Source organism: Chiloscyllium plagiosum, unplaced genomic scaffold (genome assembly GCF_037043375.1).
Source record: "Chiloscyllium plagiosum isolate Xiang-an unplaced genomic scaffold, Cpla_swu_hap1 HiC_scaffold_1, whole genome shotgun sequence".
Taxonomy (NCBI): domain Eukaryota; kingdom Metazoa; phylum Chordata; class Chondrichthyes; order Orectolobiformes; family Hemiscylliidae; genus Chiloscyllium; species Chiloscyllium plagiosum.
Genome location: NW_028270139.1, coordinates 96648775 through 96666677, shown reverse-complemented (window position 1 = coordinate 96666677; position 17903 = coordinate 96648775). Strand labels below are relative to the sequence as shown.

Below are 17903 nucleotides of genomic sequence, written 5' to 3'. Positions count from 1 at the left end.
GGTGTAATCAATAGAACAAGACAGGGATTAATATATCATAAATATGAACTTGTTTACATTCAGTAGCAGGATCTCATCTTTATTGGGTTTCTGGTCATCCTTCAACCTTATTTATTAACAGCGAATATGTCAAACGGTCAGGAAAATCCACTGATGAAACTGTACATTTACCTTTCCCTTTTAACGCATGTTTGTATTATATAATGAATTTGATGTAATAAATTCCAACTTGAATCTGATTTTTTTAAAATACTGAACCTTAAGCTGCCAGTCATGCATCACGTTTCTTTGATTTTGACCTTTAAAACAATCTGCAATAAGAGATTTTGAACGTATATCAGATTAAATGTAAAGGAGTTGTCTTGACACGCACTAAACAGCAAGACTTTTATAGAATTTATTGACATTCAAAAATATGACATTTTATTTATGTCGACACATACTTGGGATCCTTCGTGGTCCCGAAGGTAACACATTCAGCGAAGTTGGATATTACATCAAAGAATCTAGTTTCCCGTCAGTTTTGTATAAATCGAGATCTATGTGAGAATTTGCCTGACAACATCGAACAGAACAATCCAAACCTTCCTGTTGATTCATTTGAAATACATGCTCATGGTGGGGCGCTATCCAAACGCCACATTTTGTTTTGACTGGTGACAACCTCTTTCGGGCAAGTGCGTCACTTGTAGACATGTTAACGGCTCCTCAAATTAGTCAAAAACAATTGTTTGGTGGTCTGCGCCACCTCCTGAACAAATGTTCATTTGTTTTGTTTTATCGCTGAACGATTTCAGATATTGAAGACTATTAGTCATTTCATGTCAGTCAATATCTGTGAAAAGCAATTGACTAGGTCAGAATCTGTTAAGTGAAAACACACACACAATCAGAACACTCTCTACAGATGCTGATAGACCTGCTATGTTTTCCCGTTATTTCCTGCAGTTATTAACTGCTTGATATTTTTTAGTTTTCTTATGTTTATGGATTATTTAATAACAAATGTCTCCTTATGGATGTAAATTAGTAAAGACTCGCCTGATCCTCGTGCAGCTATGAAGACGTTTTAATTTCTCGTAGCACTTATAGCAAGTTATTGAAAAATGGCTGGGTGGGGGGGGGGGGGGGGGGTGGAGGTACAAAAGCTTTTTCGAATAAAAGCTGACACATGTTTGCATTTATTTGTTAGAGGCAGACGACCTAAACCGCTGATTTCAATTCTACATTAAATGCTACCTAGCAATTAAAGGCCAAAACCCCTTACTGTTAGTAAAATATTTACTTCCATGCAGTCAATAGGCATAGAAAGAGAATAAAGCTAATTTGCTTCATTTAATTTTGCAAAATAATATTTGATGTAGATTGTGTTCAGATCTTAGAATGAACTAAACCGCGTTGTATATGTTATAAGCATTAACTTGGCCTATGCTGCATGACGTGTTGTAGTGTCTAAGGAAGTATCCATATTCATAATCAGCTTAGAAATACAAATGTATTGATAAATATTATCGGACTTGTATTGAAACAATTCTGATTGCTGAAGAACGCAAATTCCGTTCCACATTCGGATTGGTGAATGATTAATTAATAATGAAGCAGTTTTGTGAAAAACACCAAATATTGTAATTACCTAGGAACTGCAGATTGATTATTTCGAACGTACTGAAATTAAAAACGATTTTGTTTTTTTAAAGTTGAAGCAATGGATTATCTTAAAGCTTTTGGTTGTCAAACTAAAATGTTGCTAGTCATCATAACTGCCCACGTTGACTCAGATTCGTAATTCCTTAAGTTTACTATGAAACACATTAACATCCGTGGAACTTCCAACAAGCACCTGTCGGATTCTGGAAACTGGGTCAAAAATGTGCACGAGCGCATACAACTTTCGTCCTGCAGAGGTCTCACTTTAGTTTCCTTTTAGACGTGCAGAGATTGCATTTCAGTGCCCTACTTTTTTATTCTCATAAGTTTCTAACCTCGCCATATCTGTTTCCCGTCCTCAATATCAGTCCCCTCATCACTATCTCACTTCTCTATTTTCTATTTTTCTTCGTTGTGGCATTTGTCCTTGATTTTCATTACAGGACTTAATCGTCTTTAACATTTATGAATAATGATTTACATTGTGCAATATTCATTTTCCATTATCTCTCACACTCTTCTATTTGCCTCCAATATTCACCTCTCCAATTCCATGTCAACTCTTTTTTTGAAAACTCTTGCTTTTCCTTTCATTGTTTTTGAGGATGCAAATTGCTCAACAGTCGGTATTATTCGCCAGATGTATCAGGACAGTGTGAAATTGTCCAGTTCGTCAGTCTTCGTCTTCAATCTGGAATAAATATTTGTTGTTAGATTATAAACGTTGAGCAGCCTTTCGCCATAGTGACACGCACATAAAACAAAGAAAAACGCGAGAATATGTGTGCTGTTTCTGCTGGAAGAGGATTTCAGAAACAAATACTTACATAGGCATATGAACAATATTGGCAAGAAACACAGGACACAATAGTCGTACAAATAACTTCACATTGGTAATTTCCACGAATGTATTTAAGAGCTAAATATAACGTAATGTGATGTCCCATGTCTACCTAGTGTTGTCTATTGCTGCGCAGTTTGATTTGGAATGGTAGGTGTATATAGGTATGCTTTAGGTTTATCTTAGTTGTTTACCAGTATCTTCTCAAACCCAGACTTTCTTCACTAATTGAAAGTTACATCCATATTTCAACTCTACCAACAAAACACGCAATCTTGATTTGGCAATAAGGGAAATCTTTAGTCGTTTTGCTGAGATAAACTGGAAATCACGAATGGTGCACAATTTAGCTGCAGTTGCCCTGTTTTTATCGTTAGGGGGCTGCATTAGTGTTTTTTTGATCGCATCAAACCACAATTCCGATGTTATGGAATAAGAACCCAGGATGATCTGGGACAGAAAATACGTTTCTCAGCATTAAAAACGGAAATAATCTGCGTGGAATTGCCTTGTGGAAGAAGTTTTCCTACTGTCTGCTGGCATGGCATTGCCAAGTCTATTTTGAACGCTAAATATTGTAAATACTATCAGCAGACTGAGGCACCCAAACAACTGTCTCTTCTAATATTAGAACGATTGCATTTCTGACGATTATTATAAAGAGACTTTAAGAGTCTATTGTAATAAGTCTTTATTAAAGGATTACCACTCTAAGCCGCAGCTGGTGGAAAATGTCTGTTATCGCGGAGTTATTTCTAGTCAGATCAATGCACCTATCAACACTAATAAAAGTTGTCTGATTCTTTGTAGTTATTAGGCTGAGTCGGATCGTGAGTTTCATCTTTTTCTTGGGGTAAGGTTTCGGACAGCACGTAATAGCGCCAAAACGGTAATGAAACAGGGAAGCGTAATCCCTGAGATAGGCGGCGACAGATCGCCTACGTACATTTTTCTCCCTGCCAAAAGCAAGCTCATTGAGCAACACTAACATTCGATGTCACAATCTCTTAAATGGAGAATACGAGACCGCCTACGGCATTTCATGGACATGCGAAGTCTGCTCCAGTTACAGAGGCGCGTAACTTTGCCAAATCTGGGTATTAAATCTAACTGCTTTTCCAATACCTACTGGCTGAACACACCCACGGTGTCAGTGTCCTTGGTTCCCACTATAGTTATTTATTACAATGATGTATTTCCAGAAATAGTCAGATGGCAATAAATTAGTAATTTAAATAATAAAACCAAAAAATTAGTAATAATGTAAACTGTAGGCGTCAGCAAGAAAATACTGCAATGGAAAAACCACCCCATGTGCTTTTTGATGCTGAGGTAGTGGAGGTTAGTTCTAACAATAAACTCTTTTCAGTGTAATCAACCCTCCGAGACATAGACATGAGACGAAATATCGACATTACGTACACAGGTTATGGGCGAACTGGGGGTGGAGTTGTCGCTTTACCAGAGAAATCGGATTAGAAAAGCTAGGCTCCATTTACTTTGCCATGCTTTTGTATTTTCTGATGGATAGATTGGACCGGGTGCTTTCACCCACAGACGCTTCTATTTTCGGGATATCGCTTGGTTAAAAACTCAGCAGGTTAGAATATTTAATGTACTGTAGATGTAAAGATGACCCAATAGGAAAATAAAAGAAAGCAAAAGTCTTAATACACTTAGGAACAGTACATCTTCCTTCACCCCCTTCCCTCCCCCGCATTGTTTCTGTATGAGCTGGTACAATCTTGTCAATGACAGAGAAATTGACACTACGACCTGTAACCAGACTCGGATGTTATAGAAATGCGTTTGTGAAATTGACTGAGATTTCAAGCTGAAAAGTTTAGAGGAGGCGGTGAAATGTCACCTGATTAAGTTTCCGTCCACCTTAACTTTTTTTTATCACTTCCTCCTCCCCCATCCTGCCAAACACATCACCATGCCATCAGAAGACCGCCCACCAAATAGACCAGCCAAGACCCCTTTCAGCCAAAATATTTAAGAGTGACTGCATTCACAGATTGACGTTCATTCAACACAGCGATCGGACTTGACTGGTGCTCTCAGATCAGTACTTAGCTGCGGTGAAACTGCGTGCCACAATGCTAAGGATGCTAAACAGCAGAACTGCGTCTCTCACCGTTTCACTTTTCATCTTCCTCACCATTGGAGACCAGCGAGTGCAGGGTAAGTTAAAGCAGTTTGGAGACCTCTTATCTGAGCACATTTGTGAACATGGCTCGGAGTTTCATGTTTTGTCCGGTCATGTACCTTGTGCGTTATTTTCTCGGGTGAAAATACTAAAAAAAGCCCAACGCTGATTCGGTTTATTGTTTCCTTTTATTCCAAAGTTTTCAGGTCAAAATGCGATGTAGCAAGTTACGAGGCGCACACGTGTTTCTGCACTTTATTCACAGTTACCAGAATGTCGTCGTACAGAATTAAAGCAGGGTGTAATTTAGCATTGTCTGTTAGCAAATACTTGAGCTATTTAGAAAATAAATAAGATGCGATGGGATTCCGAGAGTCAAAGTTTATTCTATTCAGTTTCTGTATAGTGAGAAGCAAAGGGGAATTGCAGAGAGAGAGAAAACGTCTCATTGATGTTGCAGATGAATCGACGTGTAAACGTCCGATCGAGCTGTTAAATGTTGCTCACATCGGTAATACCACGCGACTGAAGCGAGATTAGGAAGCGGGTGTGATTACTGGGTCCAATGGAAATAATTGACTTGTGTGTTGTCAAATTTGCCTATTCTATCTTGCTACCTCAATAACGTCTCTTCCATGAAACTGAAAACTCGATATACAGTATATATTTAGATTGATATCAGGCGGTATCAACAAGAAGTCTAGACTATCCAGAAGAGGCAGCAGAGTTCAGGCATTTTTGGAACGAGTTAATACCACAGAAAATAGATTATGTTTCTATTCCGGAGTGACTGTATGAATAGATAGAAAAATCAACGCCAACGCTTTATACACAGCCGACGCTGAAGTTAAATACTGATTAAATCCAGACGCTTGTCAAACTGTCAACCATAGTTCGTTTTCGCATGAGTCTGAGATAAGTAGACCGCTAACCATTTATTTATTTCGGATTTTGCGCTCTGTTTTTCGTTGTAAGGATGAGTTCTGGCAGGCTTTTTTCTGTCCCACTGCACGCGTGTCTACAGTACTTCAGCTTGTGCTGTTTTGGGGCAGCGCCAAGTCACTTTCCAAGTGGAACAAATCACCATTCAAAGTGAGAAGGAGGTGGTGGCATAGAGATGTTCATTTCGGTGGCAACCTGGTTGCTGTCGGGAAATGTCGGCGGTTTCAGGCTCCTCAGTTCACCCAGACTGAGACAGAAAAAAACTCAAAAGTAAACACTCGGGTACCGTCAATACAAAGTGCACGTGTTGTGTCTGAAACCGTGAAACTGACACTGCTCTGACTGTGTGTTGCAGCTGGGAACTGCTGGCTCCAGCAAGCCAAGAACGGCAAATGCCAGGTTCTTTACATGACCGGGGTCAGCCGCGAAGAGTGCTGCAAAAGTGGGAGGTTGGGCACAGCGTGGACCGAAGATGATGTGCCATCCAGTACCCTTTTCCGATGGATTATCTTTAACGGTGGAGCCCCGGGTTGCACTCCTTGTAAAGGTACAGATTTCACTCGGTCTATGTGAATCGAAACTGTTTGTATTCGTCTTCATTGGATCCTGCAAGGTGTATTAAAGTTTACAGATCGCTCGCGAAATCATTCTAATGCGCCCTTTGCTAACCACTCTCTCAGTCTCGACTCATTGGAATAAATTGCTTAAGAGAGAATCTCTTGATTGCCATGGCTTTCGGTGCGGGTTATTAAGATGGCGACTGAGTCTGCGCTGTTTTACTAAACCTTTCATTAAACATCTGGAAACAGAAAGCTCATAAAAATGCAAAACGTCTGTCATAAAATGAATACGTATTCAGTTTAGTTAATACGAATGAGCTTTTATCCTTACATTTCGAACATTACTTTGATGCATGGAAGTAATTTGCAGAAAACTGTGTATTTCTTCCCCTGTAATAGAAACCTGTGATAACGTCGATTGTGGTCCAGGTAAAAAGTGCAAAATGAACAAAAAGAACAAACCTCGATGTGTCTGTGCACCCGACTGCTCGAACGTCACTTGGAAGGGCTCCGTTTGTGGGACTGACGGGAAAACATACAAAGATGAATGTGTCCTGCTGAAGGCGAGGTGCAAAGGGCAACCTGAACTGGAGGTCCAATACCAAGGCAAATGTAAAAGTATGTGTGCAACAAGTACATGCTCAATAGCAAGATTCTGCAAGGGAATGAGCCACTCGCTTAAAGAATGCTTACATTTCATTATCCCACAGTGCGAAATAACAGATTGTTCAGCTCACTTGCAGTGTCTATTGTTGAGTGATTCCCCACACAGCCCCCAGAATAATTTTCCATCACATTTTGTTCTTAAATTAAATTGTGTTCAGTATATGTCTGTAATTGGGGAAGTATAGAAAGTGAATTATTTCACCCCTATTGTTCCAAGTTATTGCCTATTAAATAAATGTTGCAAATTTAAAAACAATCTGTGTTTACTATGAACACTAAACTTTAACTTCATAAAATCAGACGATTGTATTGCGGAAGATTACTTTCAGTGGTGCTCACCTCGCTTTTGTTTTTAATTGCTGTCTTACAGAATCGTGCAGAGATGTCTTGTGTCCCGGCAGCTCTGTGTGTGTGGTAGATCAGACAAATAGCGCCTACTGTGTGATGTGTAACCCGAGAATTTGCCCTGAACCTTCGAGCCCCGAGCAGTATCTGTGCGGCAATGATGGGATCACGTACGCCAGCGCCTGCCATATCAGACGCGCCACCTGCTTGATGGGCAGATCCATTGGAGTGGCGTACGAAGGGAAATGTATAAGTACGTACCACGAGACCTCACAAAGTGGAAACTGCAAACCATTACGCAGTTACGAAACGAGTACTAATACAATGTGGGAGGAGTTTTCTTTTTGTCTGTATAATTAGGGTACAATGGATAAATGTCAAACTAAACCGAACAAATCCCATTTGGATATTCGATTTTGAGCTCTAAAAAGTACATTGATATCGCGGAGAAAAGATCATCTGTACTAATTAACTTAATTTGTTATCGTTTCTTTTAAACTCATTCTTAAATCTGAGAAATGAAATTGTCAATCTTTTTTTTAATTTCCGACATTATGTTAATTTTATAAATTTACATTTATAATTGCAATTGTTGAAGGCTGAATGACTTTTTACTTATAATTTTTCAACTGGAGCTATGGTATTTAAAAATACTTTAGGACAATATCCTGAGTTAATGCATTACAGAAAAAAGATTCAGAATTGAATCTTTCGGATTGCGGTTTTTAACGCTGAAGTGTTTGTTGCTGGGCATATGCATAATAGCTTCAACGTTTTCCAAATTCTTCAACAACCAGATTAGAAAGGCAGCCTCAGTGTGTGTGGGTGGAGTGCATGTTTGCTCATGTGGACTATGACCTTTCAATGTTAGAAGTAAATGTACAGCTCTGCTAATTGGTTTAAATATTCAACTCATTCATGTTTACTTTGGAAAACATATTTCTGAGTGTTTTTAAACTATTGACTTAAAGTCATATGTACAAAATAAGGTCTTTAATTACAGATAATGCTGGATGCTAGCATCAATGGTGGACCTCTTTAGATGTGTTGTCTGCTCTTAATAGAAAAAAAATGACAAATCTATTAAACATATTGTATTTATCAAGATCCATATTAAAATTTGAACAATGAACACAGTGAGGGTTGTAGGTTAATATGGTTTTCATTCTGAATTCTGTCATATAAATCATTGTAATTGAAGAGTTTAAATTTACTTTCTGGTCCAAATATTTGACTGTATTGTTAAAGATTGAATGAATCATTCTATTCATAAATATGAATTTGGTTTCCTCTTTTTCAGAAGCCAAGTCCTGTGATGACATACAGTGTAGCCCTGGAAAAAAGTGTCTCTGGGATAGCCGACTTGGCAGGGGCCGGTGTGCTGTTTGTAATATGTGTCAGGGTGGACGCTCAGATGAGCCAGTCTGTGCCACTGATAACACCACCTACCCGAATGAGTGTGCAATGAAAAGTTCAGCCTGTTCCTCTGGCACCCTCCTGGAGATCAAACATACAGGATCGTGCAATTGTAAGTAACTTCTATTCCACAATAAGATTCACTGTGTATGCCAGATTTTATGTTATCAGCTTTACAAATATTTTGCTGTACCAAATATAATCTTGCCATTTGTACCTATCAACATAAAAATATGCATGCCTTTCATGCTGCTATAGGGGCAGTGCCAGACAAGACATTTGTTAATGATAATCGTGCTTTAAGATTTTGTCACATGTTGATAACAGGATGTACCTATCTCCTCCCCCTCCCCACCATCAACAGTCTCAATGAAGAATCACTGTTTTTACTGAGCAGTTAGGAAATTTGACACAAGGATTTGAGCAATGTATGATAGCAGTCGTACAGGTACTTTCATCATTGATACAGAGAAAGCATATCGTGTCCATTCATCTATGTTCAATCACTACATTTCATTAGGATTATTGCCCACCATTATCCATTCCTTCCATCTCTGATATCAGTTATTAAATGCTGCCAATGTTGGTCTAACACAACAATCTTATACACATACGCTTTAAGTATTGTACATTTTTCATTTGGAAATGGCATATGCTCTTTTCTTTCCTGAGGCAGAATGTCTAATTAAGGATCTAGTGATCATGGTGTGAAAGTAAATTACATAATATTTCAAAAACATAACTAGGCATCAGAGTATCTTGCTGTCACTGCAGTTAAAATTAGTTGATTTTTGAAACTGCAATGAGTTATAATTGTATTAGATTAAATTCCAAATAAATGTTATAGCTAATAAATGGTGAAAGTTTTGGGTCCAGAAGAGATTGCTGTCCACATTGAGAGGAAGAAGATATCATGAGGGATTAAAATGCCATGATAGTGATAGATTGGAACAACTATTATTTTTGAAGCTGATGCTTCCTTATCAATAGTAATCTTCCAAAGGCTTCACCACAGTTGTTTTGGATTTTAAAGCTATTAAAATAGTTGATAGGTTTAAATCAGTAGCACTGAGGAATGCAATGGATGAATACAATGTAAATTTAGAACACAAGAACACTTTTATGTAATTCCAGGAAACTGCCATAAAGCCTGATCATTGATTCTTCAGAACACACTGCAATGTTGCTATTATGTAAAATTACTTCATAATAACAAATGGTGCAAATTCCATTCTTGTGCCATATAAGAGACTATTGTGGCTATCCAGAGAGATTTGAAAACATGCACTGAGGTTCTGCGCTGTTGTGATCCTTATTTATACAACAGCTACCATATATTCCCCCATAGCCATAAATGAAGAAGATGAAGATGAAGAAGATGAGCAAGAAAATAACACCTTTCCTAAATCTCCATTTCCGATTTGGTAATTTCCTTCACCTTTGGAAGAGGAAGGAGTCGCTGTACTTATATGTAAATAAGTGTACGCTTATTTATTTTGAAGAAGTATACATAGTTAAGTTTAGTAGATTTTTATTTATACTGTCATGTTTTATAATTTATGCATAAAATCGGTTAACTATACCTGTTTTGGAAATATATTCATCAAGAGAGCAGTGTTATCATTAATTTATTGTGACGTATGATGCTTGTAAAGTACACTCTTTCACGCAACCTGTAAATTGCATTATGGTAGCTGTAAATGTGGCTGGTCATTTTCTTTTTGTACTACAAATTTTTAGTTATGTTATTTGCATGTTTTACCTGGTTTATTTATTTATTGGAATATGTTACACATTACTGTAAATAAAACTCCCTATACTTTTTACCGCGTGCCATATAACTGACCAAATGTGCTGCATTTGGAACTTGTCAACTTGAAATGCTCTGCAGCTGTGTGGCTGTCAGATCACTTTCTGGCCGCATGTAATCTGATTGACTTTAGTGGTTTGTTTCTCGAAATGTTTTAACATAATGCAAATATTTCAGGGTTTTCATTTTGCTTAAAATATTATGTTGCAGATACAATTTTATATTTTCGAACATGACAGATTTAAATTCATCTAAATATATAGTTTTGTACTTTTTCTATTATGTAAATGTGCATTGTATATAAAAAGTAATAACATGGATTTGTAAATACATAATGAATAAACAATAAAAACACAAGAATTTTCATTTTAAGCTGTTTCTTTGTTTGTACTACTCAATTTAAAGAAATAAAGTCTTCACATGAAATGAAACAACATACTAATTTCTACAATAATAAGAATGCTTATTTTACATTCCATACACATATAATATTGAATCCACAGAAGAAAACATATGGGTGTTCATGCTATTCTCTAAAATTTGGAGCTAGTTGTTACACTTCAAAATCTTGCACCATTTCTGTTCTCCTCATTTCAGAACCATACTTCCCAGAATATGTGCCCAGTCAATGTACATTTTTCATCATAAGCATAACTAAGTTACATGGTTATGATTAGAATAATCTTTGCAGTTGGTGGATACAGATCTCTTACAATTTACATTCACATCTCCAATACATATATAACTTTAGTTCTATGGTATTAAGAATAAATTATTAACATTGCAGAAAGTGCAAATAGGATTGGAAAAAAGACAGTAAATAATCTGACAATCTTAATATCTTCCTTCACTTTTGACAGTCTACATGGATTTACACAAGAAGTGCAACAAAGGAATTGGCATTTCTTTTATGATTCAAACTAGTTTCCTTCTGCCTTCCTTCATTTAACTTGCCATTCCAAGTATTTACCTTCCTTGCAAATGCATACTTACAATATTTGTCATATTTAAAATTTGATCAATGACTTGATTGTGCTTGCTAAATTCAAAGTGATACGGCTGCCATTTTTATAAGATGGAATAGCCTTACTATTAGAAAGAAATAGTAGAGTGTGATAGCTAATATCAAAATAGATAATCATAAAAAAAAGAAAATAAACTTTTATTTTACTATAGACACAGTGCTAACATGTGAACATTTTTCAAAATATTTATCTTTTATCAAGAGACTTTAAAACTCAATGTGTCCTTAAACTGTGTGTGTGACAAAATATTATCATCTACATTGAGTCAACATTGGACTATTTTCGCTGATTTATTTAAAAGCAGACTTAACATAGTAAAACATCCCTAGGTACTCTACAATTTGACACAAAGCCACGTAAGGCAACATTTGGGCAGGTGATCAAATGTTTGGCTGAAGTGGTAGGTTTTAAGAAGCTTTTTAAAGATAAAGAACAAACAATGTCAATTTCCATGCTTGCACCAAAGAAACCCAGCTTTACCGTACCATTATCTTTTCATCAATGTCTCTAGGTTCTCAGACCACTGCCTGACATCTAGCACTGAAGGAGCCCAAATTTCCTCCATTTAAGCATTAGGTGGAACAGAATCTTTACCTAAAATCTCTGCTACAAACTGCATGTTATAGCTACTAACTCTATCCACTCTAGCAACTGCCTAAGGCTGAATCAGTTTGCAACCTTGTCATCTTTGACCACAAATGAAATTCAGACCACTTGTTGCTCCATCACCAATATTGCCTATTTTCATTGATGTAACATTGGCCAATTCTAGAGCGAATTATACAATGAATGGAAGAGCCTTGGGAAAAGTTAATGGGCAGAGAGATCTGGGAGTGCAGGTCCACTATACTCTGAAGGTTGCTGCACAGGTGGATAGAGTGGTCAAGAAGGCATATAGTATGCTTGCCTTCATTGGACGGGGTATTGAGTATAAGAGCTGGCAAGTCGTGTTAAAATTGTACAAGACATTGGTTCGGCTGCATTTACAATATGGTGTACAGTTCTGGTCGTCACATTACCAAAAGATGTGGATGCTTTGGAGAGGGTGCAGAGAAGGTTTATGAGGATGTTGCCTGGTATGGAAGGTGCTAGCTATGAAGAGAGATTGAGTAGGTTAGATTTACTTTCACTAGAGAAAACGAGATTGAGGGGAGACCTGATTGAGATTTACAAAATCATGAAAGGTATAGACAGGGTGGATAGAGACAAGCTTTTTCCCAGGGTGAAGGATTCAATAACCAGAGGTCATGCTTTCAAGGTGAGAGGTGGAAGGTTTAAGGGCAAGTACTCCACATAGAGGGTGGTAGGCATTTGGAACGCATTGCCAGCAGAGGTGGTAGAGACAGGCACGGTAGATTCAGTTATGATGCGTCTGGACAGATGCATGAGTAGGTGGGGAGCAGAGGGATACAAATCCTTAGGAATTGACCGACAGGTTTAGACAGTACATTTGGATCGGCTCAGGCTTGAAGGGCCAAAGGGCCTGTTCCTGGGCTGTAAGTTTTCTTTGTTCTTTTTTCTTTGTACATTCTGCTTCAGTTCATCTGCTGCTGAAATCTCATCTATTCCTTTATTACTTCGTATTTTAATTATCCCAATACAGTCTTGGTCAGCCTCTCTGTTGTATCCTCCGTAACTTGAGCAAGCCCAAAACTCTGTGGCCTAATGTTAACTTGCACCAAGTTCCATTCACGCTCGCATTGTGCTCACACTGGCTCTTGCAAAAGCAATGCTTTAATTTTATAACTCTCATCCTTATTTCATTTCTTTTCCATGCCCTTGTACCCTTTTTCTTACCTCCACAAACTCTTCCAGCTCCATAATGCTCTAAGCCACCCATTCGCTCCTCAAATTCTGGATTTTTATGCTGTCCTGATTTAAATTGCTCCACTTTTCTACAGTTGCAAATCTGAAACCTTTCCACCTCTCTACCTCCTTTCCACCTATTAACATGCTTCTTAAAATGTAGCTTTTTATTGACCATTTGATCTTCTGATCTAATATCTCCTTTTATGACTCGGTGTGAAATTTCACCTTAAAACATGCCTGCTGGGTCCAATTGGACATTTTATTACATCAAAGGAGTTACATAAGTACAAGTTGTTATTATTGGATAGAGAAGCAGACAGATTTAGAAAGAGAATTCTCAAGCTCAGGACCTAAGCAGCTGAAAGCACATCTGCCAATGGTGCAGCAATTAAAATCTGGATGTGCAAAATTCCAGAATTGATTGTAAGCTCTAAGCAAGGTCAAATGCAAACTAAAATTTTGAACAGTTTGCTTCAATCTCAGGCTGTTGCCAGAGAGAGAGAGGATGTAAACACTTCAATTGGTCTCATGTGACATAGCTTATAATAAGTAGGAAAGAATGCTGTTTTTTAAGGGCAGGAACATTGCTGCATATTATTCTGCTTTTGAAATAGAGCTCCAACCTTTAAGAACACAAAGTCTGATAAATCTAAGTTGGCAAACATTGATATCAAATTAAGATTCCTGACAAAGATCCATATGCAATTTTTTAAAAACCTGTATCCATAACATAGAGTCAGAGAGTCATAAGCATGTAACCAGACCTTTTGATCCAACTCATCCTTTAGAATCATAAAATCCCTACAGAGTGGAAACAGGCCCTTCAGCCCAACAAGTCCACACAGAAGTCCTCTGGAGAGTAACCCACCCAGACCCTTTCTCCCTACCTTATTATCCTATATTTACCCATGACTAACATACCCAACCTACACATCCCTGAACACTACGGGCAATTTAGCACAACCAATTCCACAACTGTGGAAGGAAATTGGAGCACCCGGAGGGGACCCACGCAGACATGGGGAGAATGAGCAAACTCCACACAGACAGTCACCTGAGGCTGGAATCGAACCCAGGTCCCTAGCACTGTGAGGCAGCAGTACTAACCACTGTGCCATGGTGCCACCCCATCTAGGCCCATCAGACATTCCAATCTGCCCTAGGTGCATTTGCCAGCATTTCACCCATAAACCTCGACACCCTTTCTAATCATAAACCCATCCAGATAATTTGATAGTTTCACAAAGATATCATTTGGATCAGATTTTCAATATATTATTGTCATCCTGTAACAAAAATGTCTCTATGAGCATAATTTTAATCTAAATTTCTAAAAGATGCATTTCAATAGTTTTAGCAAAAATACCAAGTGTCTTTCTAGTAGCAGCTACGCCTCTGAATCAGGGTGTAAATCCCACTCCAGACGCTTATGCACAAAATCCAGACTGATTCTCCAGAACTGGTGTCTTTTCAATGTGATGCTAAACTGAAGTCCCAGCTGTTCTCACAGGTAGATATTAATGATCCAATGGCACTCTTTCAAAGAAAAATGTTCTCCATATATAAAGAACAAGAAGTAAGTAAGGGCAGAGGAGAACCTCTAAGTTAGAAAGTAAAAAGGAAATGTGTACATAGAGGCATAAAACAAGCATGGTTCTTAATAAATCTTTTGTTTTGTCTGCAGATTGTCTGATTCAGACATTGTTAGTTAAATATTGGATAGGATAAGCATAGTAAGGAGTGAAATATTAAAGAGTTCAGCATCTTTGAAAGTCAATAAATCATCGGCCAGAATGTATCCAAGACTGTTGAGAGAAGCAAGAGAGGAATTACTGGAGACTTTGGTGACCATTTTCTAATCCACTTTCGCTACAGATGCAGTGCTGGGAGACTGGAGGACTGCTAGTACTGTTTCTTTTTTTTTAAACAGTGAGGAAGGGATAGACTAAGTAATTACAGACCAATCAGTTTAAACTTAGTGGTGGGAAAATTATTGGAAAACATTCAGGAGGATGGAAAAAGAAAGTTGTTTGGAAAGACAAGTTAATCATGGAAGGTCAGCATTGATTTGATAATGTGAAGTTATGTCTAAATAATTTGGTTGGATTTCTTGAGTTAGTAACAAAGAGTGCCAATAGGACAGACTGTTTGACATAGTCTTTCCACCTGCATTCCAGTACAATATGGTAGCACATGGGGTCCAAGGGAAGATGAAAATTGGAACCAAAATTGGCTTCAGGGCAGGTAGCCAATGGTAATTGTTAATGGGTGTTTTTGTGATTGCCTGGCTAATTATTATGACATGTTGCAATATTCAATGGTAAATCTCTTGCATTTTGTGATTTATAGTCAATGAATTAGTCTCAAGTGTGAAGTGTGTAAGTAAAAATGTCTTGTGGCGATATGAAAATTGGCTGGGTAATTAATTAGAGAGAAGGAAAGCTGTAGATGAAGGAAGATATGGAGTCATGGAGTTATACAGCAAAACTTAGGTCCAATTCATCCATACCAACCAAGTTTCCCAAAGTAAAGTAGTCCCACTTTCCTGCATTTGGCCATATCCCTCTAAACCTTTCCTATTCTTTACTTATCCAAATGTCTTTTAAATATTGTAACTATATCTGCATCTATGACTTCCTCTGACAGTTCATTCCACATATGAATCACTCTCTGTGTGAAAAGGTTACCCCTCGGATCCCTTTTAAATCTTTCTCCTATCACCTAAAAATATGCCATCTAGTTTTTAACTCACCTGCCCTAGGGAAAAGACCTTTGCTATTCACCTTATCTATGCCCCTCATGACTTTATAAACCACTGTAAGGTCAGCCCACAACCTCCTTCACGCCAATGAAAGAAGTCCAAGCTTATCCAGCTTCTCCTTATAACTCAAACACTCTAGTCCCAGCAACATCCTGGTCAATCTTCTCAAATCTAATAATATCTTTCGTATAGCACAGCAACCAGAACTGTATGCAGTCCTCCAAAAATGGCCTCACCAACGTCCTGTACATCCTCAACATGATATCTCAACTCCTATATTCAATGGTCTAAGTAATGAAGGCAAGCGTGCTGAATGCCTTCTAAATCACTCTGCCAATCTGTGATGCAACTTTCAAAGAACTATGTACCTGAATCCCAAGGAGTCCCTGTTTGACAATACTACCTAGTCAATGGACTGGTCATGTGAGCACAAAGTTGCAAATGGAACTCAATACAATAGGAACATACTTGGGGAGAAAACACTGTAACTGGAATACGTAATATGTGGGAAGACATTGAGAAGTGTAGAGGTACAGAGTGAGTCATTTTGGTCAGAAGAACAAAGTGTTGCAATATGAAATAAATGGTATTCTAAATGAGCATTAAAATCAAAGGATTTGGGGAAAATATATATATATATATATATATATACACAAATCATCCAAGGCAACTGAGCAGATTGAGAAAATAGTGAGAAACATAAACACATAGATATAGAAGCAGGAAAAAGCTTTTGGTCATTTAAACCCATATTGCCATTCAACATGATTGTGGCTGATCTTCTACCTCAATGATGTACTCCCATTCTTTTTCACATCCCTTGACACATTTAGTTTCTAGAAATATATCTATTTCCTTCTGATATATATTCAGAAATTTTGCTTCCATAGCCTCTGGGCTCAAGAATTCCAAAGATTCACCACCCTCTGAGTGATGACGTTTATATTCATCTTCCCTTGCTCCTACACTGAAAGCTTCTTGCAATGAAGGCAAACATACCATTTGTCTTCCTAAGTGCTTCTTATACTTGCATACCTTCTTTTACTGTTTCGTGTACAAAGACTCCAAGTCCTTTTGCACATCAAATTTCCTAATCTACATCATTAAACTAAATGTTCTGAGAAACATTAACTCTGATTTCTCTTCACAAATGCTGAGCTTTTCCAACAATTTCTGTTTTTGTTTCTGATTCACAGCATTTGCAGTTCTTCCAGTTTGCGTTTAAATAATATTCTGTCATTATATGTTTGCAACCAAACTAGATAACTTCACACATCCAAGATATATGCATCTGCCTTCCATTTACCTGCTCATTCAACTTGCCTTAAAAGCCCTAAAGCTCTTTATATCCTCCTCACCATTTAAAATCCAACTAGTTTCATGTCATCATAGAGTTATAGAGATGTACATCATGGAAACAGACCCTTTGGTCCAACCCGTCCATGCCGACCAGATATCCCAACCCAATCTAGTCCCACCTGCCAGCACCCAGCCCATATCCCTCCAACCCTTTCCTATTCATATACCCACCCAAATGCCTCTTAAATGTTGCAATTGTACCTGCCTCCACTACTTCCTCTGGCAGCTCATTCCATACACTTACCACCCTCTGTGTGAAAAAGTTGCCCCTTAGGTCTCTTCTATACCTTTCCCCTCTCACCCTAAACCTATGCCCTCTAGTTCTGGACTCCCCAACCCCAGGGAAAATACTTTGCCCCTCATAATTTTGTAAACCTCTATAAGGTCACCCCTCAGCCTCCGACGCTCCAGGGAAAACAGCCTCAGCCTGTTCAGCCTCTCCCTACAGCTCAAATCCTCCAACCCTGACAACATCCTTGTAAATCTTTTTCTGAACCCTTTCAAGTTTCACAACATTTTTCCGTTAGGAAGGAGACCCGAATTGCACGCAATATTCCAACAGTGGCCTAA

General features: G+C 38.0%; 1 protein-coding gene across 2 annotated transcripts; it reads left to right on the top strand.

Moving 5' to 3' along the window:
• Positions 1 to 4415: 4415 nt before the first annotated feature.
• Positions 4416 to 10751, top strand: LOC122549115 (follistatin-A). 2 transcript variants are annotated; one of them, XM_043688432.2, is made up of 6 exons: positions 4416 to 4675; positions 5938 to 6129; positions 6542 to 6760; positions 7179 to 7406; positions 8454 to 8681; positions 9704 to 9998. In XM_043688432.2, coding segments are annotated over exons 1-6 (954 nt in total). In that variant the 5' UTR covers positions 4416 to 4590; the 3' UTR covers positions 9706 to 9998. The 2 variants fall into 2 exon arrangements, with proteins under 2 accessions (XP_043544367.2, XP_043544356.2); XM_043688421.2 differs by having other exon boundaries at positions 4424 to 4675; positions 9918 to 10751.
• The last annotated feature ends 7152 nt before the right edge of the window (positions 10752 to 17903 follow it).

Bases quoted from the DNA above. Each gene is read 5' to 3' on its own strand.
- LOC122549115 (XM_043688421.2), top strand. From the start codon at position 4,591: ATGCTAAGGATGCTAAACAGCAGAACTGCGTCTCTCACCGTTTCACTT. The intron at 7,407-8,453 runs GTACGTACCACG...CCTCTTTTTCAG, and splicing joins GTACGAAGGGAAATGTATAA to AAGCCAAGTCCTGTGATGAC. The intron at 8,682-9,917 runs GTAAGTAACTTC...ATTCCCCCATAG, and splicing joins ACATACAGGATCGTGCAATT to CCATAAATGAAGAAGATGAA.